Source organism: Anolis sagrei, chromosome 3 (assembly GCF_037176765.1).
Source record: "Anolis sagrei isolate rAnoSag1 chromosome 3, rAnoSag1.mat, whole genome shotgun sequence".
NCBI classification, from domain to species: Eukaryota; Metazoa; Chordata; class Lepidosauria; order Squamata; family Dactyloidae; genus Anolis; species Anolis sagrei.
Genome location: NC_090023.1, coordinates 69,026,032 through 69,039,911, shown reverse-complemented (window position 1 = coordinate 69,039,911; position 13,880 = coordinate 69,026,032). Strand labels below are relative to the sequence as shown.

Here is a 13,880-nt window from a genome sequence, read left to right as displayed (position 1 = left end):
TACTTAAAGTAGCACCTGTCTATCCCAGAGTTCACCAAGTTGCCTACAATAATATAATGAGGGATTTTTCAAAAGCTTATTGAAATCAAGATATACTATAGTCATAGCATTCCCTTGATCTACCAAATCTTCTGTTTGGAATGAGGTGTTTTTGAGAAACCCAAATTGGCTGAGGACTGCTAATAAGACAAAGTTAATGGGATAGCAAATATAAATAGATAGATATTTTGAATAAATAAATAAATGTGAAATTTCTTTTACCATTTGGCTTCTCCATACCCAGAACTCCCTACATCTTTACCTAGTTTGCTTCTTTGGATGAACCGCTGCCATAGTCAGGTCAGTTCTATTGCATTAGCTAGAGTTTTTCACATTTCTGACATCTCTAGACAAAATCATTAGCCCCCTTCAATTATGCGCCACATAACTGAATCCTGCTTCTTAAGTTTGGTTGCATCATGTTTCTTAGTTTGTTAGGCCATTAAGTATTCTACATTACAAAGTGTCTCATAATTTGGCAGAAATGCTGCATATAAATGTAGTCCATAAATCAAATTGCACTGAAGTCTGAACCTAGAGTTCATGTGAGGTGAAATGAGAAAATGTGTTACCCATCTAAAACAGGGATACAATGTTCTCATTTGTATGTTTTTATCTCTGTCAGCCATAGTACCTTGTGTATACAAATCTGCTCTTAGATACGTGAAGGTATAAAGAAGCACTGCTTTCTCTGTTTTTTCAATTCTAAAGTGTGAGTAGTTCCTTTAATGGTTTTGAAAATTAATATCTATATAATGGCAGGATCAATGGCAGAGATCTAAACTTCTCATTCTCTCTGGAGATAGCATCTTTACAATGCTATCATCCTAATAACAAACAAGGAAAAGGAGGTGGCAATGGAGGAAGAAATTGAATGATGATGAGCATTATTTATGTATATCCAGTTCAGTACTATTCCAAGAGTCAAAGTCCCATTCACTCTACTTCTGTACATGGATAGCTAGACTGGTAAATCAGAGAATGAGACAGAAGAATGAAAGGGTAAAGTCTTGTTTCCAAGATTAAACACCAGTTTTAATCCAATCCCAATGCAATAAGTGAGTTAATACAACAGTTATCCAGTTTAGGAAATTTTAGTTGATTAATTTCATGAGATTTAATCAATTAACTACTTAATTGTTTCATTAAATCTAATTATGTGTCTATACTAGGCAATATTATCATTCTGGGGGAGAAATGTATACTCTTTGTATTTAAATAATGCATTTTAGATGATATTTTTTTCTTCCTATCCCCAAATGATGACTGAACTCAACTAGTAGTTACATTTATTTATTTATTTATTTAGCACCATTAGTGTACATGGTATATTACATGAGTAATTTGCAATGGTTAATTTGAGAGTATCCTGCCCTAAGGCTTACAATCTAAAAAAGACACAACAACAAACTAGGAAAAGGAGGTGGTAGCGGGGGAAGAGATTGACTCCAGTAGAAGCTGGCTATTGTCTTCTCCTCCTGAGGCCAGAGCAGTAGTGACTGGGATGGAGGGAGGTCCTCCATCATTTCAGAAGGATAACATCAGATGATCGAGACTGTGCATGAGAAACGAAATAACACCGTATGGTAATCCTATGAACACCTACACCAAAGTAAGTCCCAAAGTAAGTTCAATGGTACTTATTTTTCAAAAAACATGTACCAAGTTGAACGTGGTAAAAAAGAAGCAATATGGTACCTTATTCTACCAACATCTGATAACTGTATCATCAGATAACACAGAAACTCTCCATGTAGAAGATTGAAAAGAAACTATTATTTGTGAAATTCAGATTAGTGCTGGTTAAAAAAGCAAACTGAAGTGGCAATAGTTACTTGGTTTTGATTTACTAGTGCATAATGTATGCAGGAGTGCATTGCAACATGGTCAGTCCTAAAAGAAAAATGAATTTCTGCAAATCCATTCACCCAACATTTATTTATTTGTGTACACATTTATGCATACACTCATACCCCAGCTTTTAAGTGGGATGTGTGTATTCATTCATTCGCATATTCATATTCCTTCCAAAAGAGTTCACAATATGCACAGAAAACAACATATCCACAGCTTTTTTTAAAAAAAGACATTAGAATTCAATATGACGAGGCCTACAGATTTTCAGGACACATGTGCTGGGACTCCACACAATTAGGAAATACCAGGCTATGATGAAAAGGCAATGATGTGCATGCATTTTCATCAGCTCATTCACATCACCACCATTTTGAGTATGAGCTGTAGTGATCCATGGTCAGTTGAAACCATGGATTGAGAGCCTACAAATTGGGAGGGCTCGATGTACATTTTTTTGAAAAGACAGCAATCAAAATACTAAGTCTGCTTTGAAGGAAACCACTGAGGGAGTCATAGGCATCATCTACTAAGACACTGCTTGAACGGACATGACTCAATGGTATGGACTCCTGTGATTTGGGGTTTGGTGATGCACCAGCACTCTTTGGCTGAGAAGGTAAATAACATGTAGAACTACAACTCACATGATTCCATAGCTATAGCAGTTAAAGTAATGCCAAACTGCATTAATTCTGCAACATTTCTGCATTTATGGATAGCTCCAAGCAGAAGAAATTAACAACTGAAGGACCACTACTTAAAGGTTCCTAATGGGCCTGGGTAAGTTTACATTGGTGAATGCTATCAATCAAATAACCTGGATCTATTTGCAGTTTTCAGATATTTTAAAGTGAGTTGGACAATTAACCGTCAGCTAGAGTCACGGATACAGAATCAATGTAACATTGTGAAATCACTGCTTGTTGGACAAGGGCCCCATGAGGCCATGATCTGAATTCCTCCTCAGCCTTGGAAACATACTGAATGACCTTGGGCAAGACATGTTCTTTCAGCCTCAAAGGAAGGCAAAGGCAAACTCTCTCTGAATGAATCTTGCCTAGATAACCCTGTGACAGGGTTGCCTTAAGTCAGTGTCAGCTCGAAGGTACATCACGACAGCAGCAATCGAAAACAGTCATCAGTAGTCTAGTCTGGGTGTCATTGTGTTGATGCAACTGAAGCCAGGTCCATTTTCTCCAGATAGGATCTGGGACATTAGGGACAGGGCCTCTGGGGAGAGAATATCAATGAACTCATGCAACTGCAACCTTGAAAACCACTCTGGCAAGCAGTGACGCTATCTCAAAAAATATAGACCTCCTTTTTTACTTATTTATTTACCATACTTGTATCCTGCTCTTATTAACTCTAAAGGGGACTCAGGGCGGCCTTACAAAGGCAACAATTTGATGCTGTATGTACACATACATTGATGAATAAACAAAAACATTTAAAAAACCAACCAATTAAAAATAACATTAAAACAACAATTAAAATCACGCAATCAAGGTCATATTCCAGGGCCAGTTCGAGTCGCCGTTACATTAATTTATAGTCTCTTATTGCACTGCTTCCATTATTCACCAAAAGCCTGATCCCAGAGCCATGTTTTTAATTTTTCCTGAAGGCCAGGAGGGTGGAGGCCGATCTAATTTCACTGGAGAGGGAGTTCCATAGATGAGGGGCCACCACTGAGAAGGCCCTGTCTCCCGTCCCCACCAAATGTGCTTGCAAGAGGGGTGGGACTGAAAGCAGGGCCTCCCCTGACAATCTTAGCCTCCAAGGTGGTTCATAGAAGTAGATGCATTCAGACAGGTAAGCTGGGCCAGAACCATTTAGGGCTTTATAGGCTAAAGCCAGCACTTTGAATTGGGCTCAGGATCTTGTGAAGCTGATGCAACAGGGTTGTTGTATGCTCCCTGTATGCCACTCCAGTGAGCAATCTGGTTGCCGCCCATTGGGCCATTTGAAACTTCCGAACAATCTCCAAAGGCAACCCCATGTACAGTGTGTTGCAGTAGTCTATTCTCGATGTAACAAGAGCATGGACCACTGTGGCCAAGTCTGACTTCCCATCTAATGAACTAAATGAATGATTCTGGCAATGTGTTATACGCAACTACCCAATTCACTTTCTACATAAACCCCACTAAATTCAATAGGACTACAAAATAGACATGGATAGGACTGTCTTGTTTATATTTTTTGCAGATAGAGGAACATCCCGACATGGCCTTTGAACTATGGGTTCATCTTGTTACCATTGGTAGCCGAACGCTGCCCTCCTCAACCTGTATAACCCCCACCCCCCTGCATTTTCTCATTGCCTCATCTTTCTTTTCACATAAAAGCTATTTCGTTCTTTTTCTACTCAAGAGTCTTTCACAGAAGCTGGGATTCGGGGGTGGGGAGAGAGAGAAATGAAGGCGCAACCGAGTGGAGAGTGCTAGCAGGATCCTACCACCTACCCATTATAAAATTCTTTGACTTTGGGCAAGCTGCTGGCATAATGCAAGATGAACAATACATTACCAGTGGGAGCGCTAAGTCGGTGAGCGAGGGAAAAACCAGACAGTCTGGAAATAACCTGTCAGTCCGTCTAGAAAGGGGTGGGAATTGTGCAGCTCTCCAGATATTGTTGGATTGCAATTCCCTGCATGGTTCAGCTTTGGCTGTGCTGGAAGTTGCAGCCCAACCTGATTTGGAGGGCCACCAAATTTCTGCCCATGATCTCAAAGGTCCCTGAGTCTTCTTACCCTTCTGCAATGATGGAACAACCATCCCATCAGTGTTTTGTTTTGACATTATGAAAGCCAGTGTGCCAAAGAGGTTTGTATGGAGACCGGGGTCTGGATCTCCACTTGACTGGGTGATCTTGAGCAAGTCACACACTGTCAGCCCCAGAAAATAAAATGCCCATAGGTTAGCTTTAGGGTCCCTGCAAGTTGGAAAGGACTTGAAGGCACACAATAACATTATGCACACCCACAGACCCACACAGAGAGGAATGAACCAGGTGTTTTGGACTTCAACTCCCACCATACCTAACAGCCTCAGGCCCCTTCCTTAAGCAGCTGAAGGGGAAAAGGAAGGGGCCTGAGGCTATTAGGAATGGTGGGAGTTGAAGTCCAAAACACCTGGAGGGTCAAAGTTTGCCCATGCCTGATACACACACATAAGCAATTTGATACCCTTTTGTGCTACTGCCAAATGAACTTGGGATGGAGAGTCCTTGTTTTCCTTTTCTTGCATATGCCTTCACTCAAGCTCTTCTTCCCATTTCTCCTCACAAAGGCTATCTCCAGTCCCCACAAAGGATCTTTCCCACTTGCAACTGCTCTCTGCCTCCTCACCCATTTACTCCTTCCATTCTTTGTTCTCAAGGAGGGGAGATGAAGAAAGGAAAGTAGGAAGCTAGAGGGGGGAGGGAGGGGGAGGAAAGAAAGAGAAAAGAAGAAGAAAGGGAGAAGGAGGAAGGGAGGAAAGAAGAAAGGGAAGGAAGGAAAAGGAAAGGCAAATGGGGAAGGGGAAAGGAAAGGAGGAAGGGAAAGGGAAGGTTAAGGGAAAGGAAAGGAGGGGGAAGGGAAAGGGAAGAGGAAGATTAAGGTGAAGCAGAAAGGGATGGGGAAGGGAAGGGGGAGGGAAAGGTTAAGGGGAAGGGAAAAGAAAAAGAGGAAAGTAAGGGGGGATGAGAAAGGGAAGGGAAAAGGAAAGTGAAGGAGAAGGTTAAGGGATAGGGGAAGGGGAAAGGAAAGGAGGAAAGGCATGAAGGGAAAGGTTAAAGGGAAGGGGAAGGTTAAGGGATAGGGGAAGGGGAAAGTAAAGGAGAAAAGGAAGGGAAGGAGGGAAGGGAAAAGAAAAGGGAAGGTTAAGGGGAAAAGAGCAAAAGAAAGGAAAGCGAAGGGGAAGGTTAAGCTTAAGGGATAGGGGAAGGGGAAAGGAAAGGAGGAAAGGCATGGAAGGGGGGAAGGTTAAGGTCGCCTACGGGCTGAGATAGTGCGGTATACAAATAAAGTAAATAAATAATAAAATAAGGGATAGGGAAAGGGGAAAGGAAAGGAGAAAAGGAAGAGAAAGGGGACAGTTAAGGGAACGGTGGAAAGGAAGGGAAGGGAAAAGGAAAGCGAAGAGGAAGGTTAAAGTTAAGGGATGGGGGAAGGAAAAGGAAAGGAAGGGGCGAAGGGAAAGGCATGGAAGGGGCGAAGGGAAAGGTTAAGGGATAGGGAAAAGGGAAAGTAAAGGAGAAAAGGAAGGGAAGGGGGAAGAGAAGGGAAAGGGGAAAGGAAAGGAAGGGAAGGGATCGGGAAAGGAAGGGGCCACTTCTCGATGCGTTTTGAGTCGAGCAGTGGCCTCGGCCTCCAGTGTGGGCGCCCCTCCCTCCCTCCCTCCCTCCCTCCCTCCCTCCAGGTGAGGCTCCGGCAGCGGGAGAAGCGCCTGGCGAGCGGAGAGGCGGGCGAGGGCTCCCCCTGGAGGCGACATGGAGGAAGGGCGCCGGGCCAAGAGACGTGTGAAGGAGAAAGCGCTCTTTTAGCGCCCATCAACACAGACCATTGGATGCAGTTTCCAATCGGTCTTGAAGAAAGCCTTTTCGCCGTGCACAGGAAACCCTGGGGGCCTGATTGAGGTCCGAATGGTGATGCCACCAAGTGCATGCATTCGGGCGGGGGGGGGGGCGTTCTTGGGCGTTCTTTGGCGTGCTTTGGGGGGAGTTTGTTGTCCGACGGCCGCAGTTTGCAAAGCGAGGGTCGAACTGCGCTCCAAGAGGGACGGGGTGGGAGGGAGAGGAGGCGGGGAAATGGGGTGGGGGTGGCAGTGGGGTGGGCTTTACCTTTTCCCCGGTGACCACGTGGAGGCCCTCTCGGACCTTGGCGAAGGAGCCCTCGCCCAGCTTCCTCCCGATGAGGTAGTTGCCCACGCGCTTGGTGTGGGGGAACTCGCGGAGGCGCTCCCGGGAGGCGGCGGCGTTGACCCAGGCGGCCAGGAAGGGTCCCTCGGGGCCCGGCGGGGGCGTGGTGGGCTCCCCGTCCACGAAGCTGCCCGCGGGGGGCTCGCCCAGCAGCCCTTCGCCCGCTGCCGCCGGCATCCTGCACACGCCCAGCGAGAGCCTCCTCCTTCGCGCCTCGGCTTCGGGAGAGAGCTGCGCTTCTCTTGCCTCCTCCTCCTCCTGCTGCTGCCAATTCCCCGCAAAGTCTGCAGCAGCCACCCCGCTCCACGTGGGGAGACCCGGCTTGCAAGGCGCCTCGGGGACTCCTCGCAGGAAGGGAGAGCAGGAGCCTCTGTCTTGGGAGAGCGGAAGGCAAAGCGTTCTCCTGGCAAGACCCCGAGAGAGACCCGCGCGCGCAGGCGAAGGAGGCTCACGTTGAACAGGGCGCCGGAGCCAGATCCCGCAGCTCAATTGTCTCCAGCCTCCCCGACAGCCCATTGGCTGCCTGCCCCGCGTCGGAGCTGCCCGTCAACAGTGACCCCGCCCTCCTCTTCTCTGGCTCCTCCCTCCTTTGAGCCCCCCCCCCCCCCCCCGCCTCCACGCGGGGCTCGAGAGGGAGCCTTCAGGAGTCCTTTAGTCCCATCACTCTGCTGGGAACACGTGTATTCCGAAGGGAAGAGAAGGAGGGGCAGATACCCACCCCGCAGCAGATCTGTAACCTGAAAAATGTTGCTCATTCTCCTGCTCTTTCGAGTGGAAGATGGATCGGGTGCTCGAGCCAAAACCCCCATCCTCAATCAATCAATCTTCTATATAAATAAAAATGTAATGATCGTTTGTGGGATTAACAGAACTCAAAAGCCACTGGACGAATTGCCGCCAAATCTACTAACCCAATGAGTGACCGTCACTCAAAAAAATTGATTTTGTCATTTGGGAGTTGTAGTTGCTGGGATTTATAGTTTACTTACAATCAAAGAGCATTCTGAACACCACCAATGATGGAATTGAACCAAACTTGGCACACAGGACTCCCATGACCAACAGAAAACACTAGAAGGATTTGGTGGGCATTGACCTTGAGTTTGGGAGTTGTAGTTCACCTACAGCGAGCCCTGTGGACTCAAACAATGTTGGATCTGGACCAAAATTGGCACAAATATTCCATATGCCCAAATATGAACACAGATGGAGTTTGGGGAAAATCGACCTTGACATTTGGGAGTTGTAGTTGCTGGGATTTATAGTTCACCTACAATCAGAGAGCATGCCGAACCCCACCAATGACAGAATTGGGGCAAACTTTCCAAACAGGACCCCCATACTTAAGGCCATCCAGTCCAATGTAATCAAAGCCCTCCTGACAAAGAGCTATCCAGACATAGATATAAATAAATATATATGATTCACACACACACACAGATATAGTATCATAGATTTGAAAGGGACCCCTAAAGAAGGACAATTATATGTTTCATGTTCCAGAGTAGGCAAACCAGACAATCTCCACATTAACACTAATAAAAAAAACAGCAAGAAATACTGTTTACCCACAAGCATAAAGAAATCACATATATTAGAAACCAACACTTTCTAATTACATTGTTTTCCAGATCACCAGACTGGGCCACAGCAATGTGTGGCAGGGGACAGTTAGTCTATATAAATAAAAATATTATGTTTGTTTGTAGGATTAACATAACTCAAAAACCACTGGGCGAATTGACACCAAATTTGGACACAGTACACCTATCAGGCCAACGAGTGACCATCACTCATAAAAACAGTGGAAAACACAGCGGAAGAGACTTAAAAAACCAAAACATAGAAAATACATTACAATGCATGCACAAAAATACATATATAAAATATACACATATACACAGCAATGCATGGCAGGGGATGGCTAGTCAGCAATAAACACTTTCCTCAATATTGAAAGCCCTGTATCAGTAAGCAACATTGAAAGCTGAGTTGCTGTGAGTTTTCTGGGCTGTATGGCCACGTTCCAGAAGCACTCCCTCCTGACATTTCACTCAGATTTATGGCAGGCATCCTCAGAGGTTGAGGGGTCTCTTGGAAACTTGGCAAGTAGGATTTATATATCTGTGGAATGTCCAAGGTGGAAGAAAGAACTCATCTCTGCTTGAGTCAGATGTGGATGTTGCAAAAGGCCACCACAAGTAACATTGGATGCCCTTGCAGCTTCAAAGGCTGACTGGTTGCTGCGTGGGGGAATCCTTTGTTGGGAAGTGTTAGCTGGCCCTGATTGAGCTGATGCTCGAGCCCAAACCCCCATCAATCAGCAATAAACACTTTCCTCAATATTGAAAGCCCTGTATTCCCCATCAGTAGGTCAAGGTCAAGGTAAAAATTTTCCTCTGGCATTAAGTCCAGTCGTGTCCATCTCTGGGATTGGTGCTCATCTCCATTTCTAAGCTGAAGAGCCGGTGTTGTCCATAGATGCCTCCTAGGTCATGTGGCCAGCATGACTGCATGCAGCACTGTACCCATCAGTAAGCAAATATTGAAAGCTGGGTTGCTGTGAGTTTTCTGGGCTGTGTGGCCATGTTCCAGAAGCATTATCTCTTGATGTTTTGCCCACATCTATGGCGGGCATCCTCAAAGGTTGAGAGGTCTGTTAGAAACTAGTCAAGTGAGGTTTCTATCTCCATGGAATGTCCAGTGTGGGAGAAAGACCTCTTGTTTGTTGGAGGCAAGTGTGAATCTGCAAGGCCATTAAATGCTAATCAAGATGGTCATTTGCAACATTCATAGAATCCTAGAATTGGAAGAGACCTCATGAACCATCCAGTCCAACCCACTGCCAAACAGCAGGATAATTGCATTCAAAGCACTCCCAACAGATTGCCATCCAGCCTCTGTTTAAAAGCCTCCAAATAAGGAGCCTCCACCACACTCTGGGGCAGAGAGTTCCACTGCTAAACAGCTCTCACAGTCAGGAAGTTCTTCCTCATGTTCAGATGGAATCTTCTTTCTTGTTGTTTAAAGCCATTGTTCCGTGTCCTGGTCTCCAGGGCAGCAGAAAACAAGCTTGCTCCCTCCTCCCTATGACTTCCTCTCACATAGTTATACATGGCTATCATGTCTCCTCTCCGCCCTCTCTTCTTCAGGCTAAACGTGCCCAGCTCTTTAAGCCGCTCCTCATAGGGCTTTTCTCCAGACCGTTGATCATTTTAGTCACCCTCCTCTGAACACATTCCAGCTTGTCTCATACTTGTTTCCACAGCTATCTAAACCTTACTTGCCTAGTTTCCAACAGACCTCACAACCTCTGAGGATGCCTGCTACAGATGTGGATGAAACATCAGGAGAGAATGCTTCTGGAACATGCCCATGCAGCCCAGAAAACTCACAGCAACCCAGTCCCAAGTTTTACTGGAAAGAAAGCAGTGCCACTGCTTTGTGTGTCCCAATTAAATAAGGTGCAGCAACATGCTTGTGCATTTAATGTCCTTTATTATAGCTCGAAGAGACCACAAGGGCCACCCTGCCCAACCTCTTGCCATGCAGAAAAATGCAGGGCTTTCAATGTTGCTTGTTGATGGAAAATACAGGGCTTTCAATATTGAGGAAAGTACAGGGATTTTGATATTGCTTATAGATGCGTACTGAGGGCATTCAATACTGCTTATTGATGGAAAATATTGGACTTTCAATATCTAGGCAAGTACAGGGCTTTCAATATTGTTTACTCATGGGGAATACAGGGCTTTCAATATTGAGGAAAGTGCTTATTGCTGATTGATGCTGATTGATGGGGATTTTGGCTTGAACATCCAATCAATCAGGGCCAGCTAACACTACCCAGCAAAGGATTCCCCCAGGCAACAACCAGCCAGCCTTTGAAGCTGCAAGGTCATTCAATGCTAATCAAGGTGGACAATTGCATCATTCACAGTTGTCTCAAACAGACAAGGGTTCTTTCTTCCATCCTGGACATTCCACAGATATATATAAACCTCACTTGCCTAGTTTCTAACAGACCTCACAACCTCTGAGGATGCCTGCCATAGATGTGGGTGAAACGTCAGGAGAGAATGCTTCTAGAATATGGCCATACAGCCCGGAAAACTCACAGCAACACATTGATTTCAGCCATGAAAGCCTTCTACAACACAAACTGGGGACTTTCCCCTCCTCAAATCTCTGATGGGTTTGGACTGGGTGAGCCTTGTGGTCTCTTCCCACTCTGTGTTGCTGTAATAGCTCGATTCTGAAATTCTCAAAGGTGTTGCCTCATCTTTTTAATTGGGACATCCAAAGCAGTGGCAGGCTCCTTCCCAGCAAAGCTTGGATTCCTCTTCTCTCCCCCTCCCACCCGCTTCTCTTTCATGCCTCCTCTGATGATATTAATGCAGCAAGGTTGCTTTTTTCCCTTCTTCTTCTCCAGCACCTTTTGTGCTGGAAAGCCCTTCACGTTGCTTGTGCTGCTTTCCCTGGTGGAATGTGCTCCGGAGCTCAGATCGTGACAGCTCTCTCTGCCCATGAAAGCATACAGGCCCCCCTCCTTTTCCTTGTTGTTAACAAAGTGGAACTGAAAACCCAGTTGCCTTGGCAGCTTAAAGAAAAGAAGGGCCCTGCCTTTTTATTATACATTATTATTATTTACAGCTGCAGCCTCCATTTTATGTACTCTCAGCATCTTGGGGGGTTCTGTTTTTAAAAAAAATCAATTCACAATGGCACCTTGACAAATTGTGTTAGATACACACACACACACACACACAGCATCCTTCATTCTAACTGTATTTTAAACCACTCCAGATTATTCCATGATACAGTTTTTTTTGGGGGGGGGGGGGGTGAAGGGACAGTGGGAATATGACTAGCCAAAAAATCAAACCAGAACAATTTTGTGCTAGGTAAACTCATGAAGAATATCAATGGTCTCAGAAGAGCAAAATACAGTATGCAAATCTGCACCCATTTACAGACCCGAGGGTTGATTCAGATGTTACCTTTGTCACATGGAGGATGCTTTAAGGCATTTCTATATGCAGAGGCCACCAGAAGAGGGTTTCTAACATTTTCATAGCATGAGATGCGACCGAACTATGTGAACAGAGGAATAAAATTGTTTCACAGTCAACTGATGCAGAACGAGGATTTGCAGAGCCAAGCCTACCACCAGGCACAGTGTGATGGCTGCCTCAGACAACAGGGTTTTTATTTCATTGAAAGGTGACAAATAGTTTCATTGAAGGACAACACATTTAATTTCATAGAATCATAGAATCATTGAGTTGGAATAGACCATGGGCCATCCAGTCCAACCCCCTGCCAAGAAGCAGGATAACTGCATTCAAAGCACCCCAGACAGATGGCTATCCAGCCTCTGTTTAAAAGCCTCCAAAGAAGAAGCCTCCACCACACTCCAGGACAGAGAGTTCCACTGCTGAACAGCTCTAAGAGTCAGGAGCTTCCTCCTCATGTTCAGGAGGAATCTCCTTTCCTGTAGTTTGAAGCCATTGTTCTGCATCCTTGTCTCCAGGGAAGCAGAAAACAAGCTTGCTCCCTCCTCCCTATGACTTCCCTTCACATATTTATACATGGTCATCATGTCTCCTCTCAGCCTTTTCTTCTAAAGGCTAAACATGCCCAACTCTTTAAGTTGCTTCTCATAGGGCTTGTTCTCCAGACTCTTGATCATTTTATTATTAGTGTATATTTTAATATTTGTTAAGAATGAGAAACAATGTTATGCATTTTATATCACGAGTTATCAACTATGCTTCTCTGTGATAGTATGTACCTTGACCCAGGCCTGTAGCCAGGATTTCGTTTCGGGGGGGGGGGGGGGGCTAAAAAAATTCAGGGGGGGTTCGGGGGGGGGGGGTGAGTTTCGGGGGGGGGCTGAGTCTGAGTGAAAGAGGGTCTAGCCTAGCAAACCTTTTGTATCATTACCCCAATAGCCCTATGCATATGGGATATATTGAGAATGGTGATCAGATCATGATATGAATAAACATAACAGTTTAAATAATGCACCAGTAAGGCCTTTTCACGAAACACCATGAGAATTTCGGGGGGGGGGGGCTGAAGCCCCTCAAGCCCCCCCTGGCTACATGCCTGCCTTGACCTGTAGTTCAGAGATGTCATTTTCTGCTCCAACTCCAACAGCTATTATCTAAATCTGTACCTCTCTAAGTAGTAGTCCCTGAATCAGTGCTGACCCACTAGCCATCTACTGAGTGCAGAAATAAAGCTATAAGGTCCTCAAAGACAATTCAGGATAACTGGTCACGGTGTACTGTGCTGCTTCTTCATCCTCAAGTTAAATTGGTGGTCCATGGGTTGGTGCTGATCCACAAACTATCAGCTACTACTCCCTGCAGAGTCTTCAAGAAAGAAAGAAATACAGTTTGCCCTCCACATTTTAGAGTTTCTTTTGTAGATGCGATATTGTCAGATTTAATTAACACGTTATTTCCAGATCCTCCAGTGTGATTCTAAGGGCTGGGCTTTAGCACAGCAGGGTAATCACCAACTGCAATAAATCTTACCAATTGACAGGTTGGCAATTCTCGAAGCATGGGTCGGGGGGGGGGGGGAGAGCACTTGACCTTCAGCTCAGCTCACTGCCCACCTAGCAGATCGAAAAGAGTTGTGGGTAGATAAATAGGTACCTCTTAATACGGGGAGGTATTTTAATGGCACCATAAGAAAATACTGGCAATTCGATCAAAGGAAGAAGTCTGTGAACAGGGCTCTTTGGCATGGTGGATGACATGACAGCACCCTATCCTCCACCCCCATGGCCGGAATCAAGCACAACCTCCAAGATACCGAAGATGGGAAAAGCCTAGATATCTCTACCTATGTACTGTGTCTGTCCTGCCAGTGTAAAACAGCATTGAATGTTTGCCATATATGTGTTCTGTGATCCGCCCTGAGTCCCCTTCAGGGTGAGAAGGGCAAAAAAATAAATACTGTAAATAAATATGGTCAACTTCCAGCAGATCATAGTTGACTATAGATTCACTCTCTCGGATTAAAAAAAAAACATTTTGAGGGTTTCCCACTTTTCCAGGGGTCT

The 13,880-nt window shown here is 45.2% G+C and overlaps 1 protein-coding gene across 1 annotated transcript in view; it reads right to left on the bottom strand.

Moving 5' to 3' along the window:
• Positions 1-7,301, bottom strand: part of HUNK (hormonally up-regulated Neu-associated kinase) — a 68,565-nt gene extending 61,264 nt beyond the window's left edge. Inside the window, exon 1 of the mRNA XM_060770436.2 lies at positions 6,725-7,301. Coding sequence (XP_060626419.2) covers positions 6,725-6,979 — 255 coding nt within the window. The 5' untranslated portion in view covers positions 6,980-7,301. The remainder of the gene's footprint in view (positions 1-6,724) is intronic.
• Positions 7,302-13,880: the final 6,579 nt, after the last annotated feature.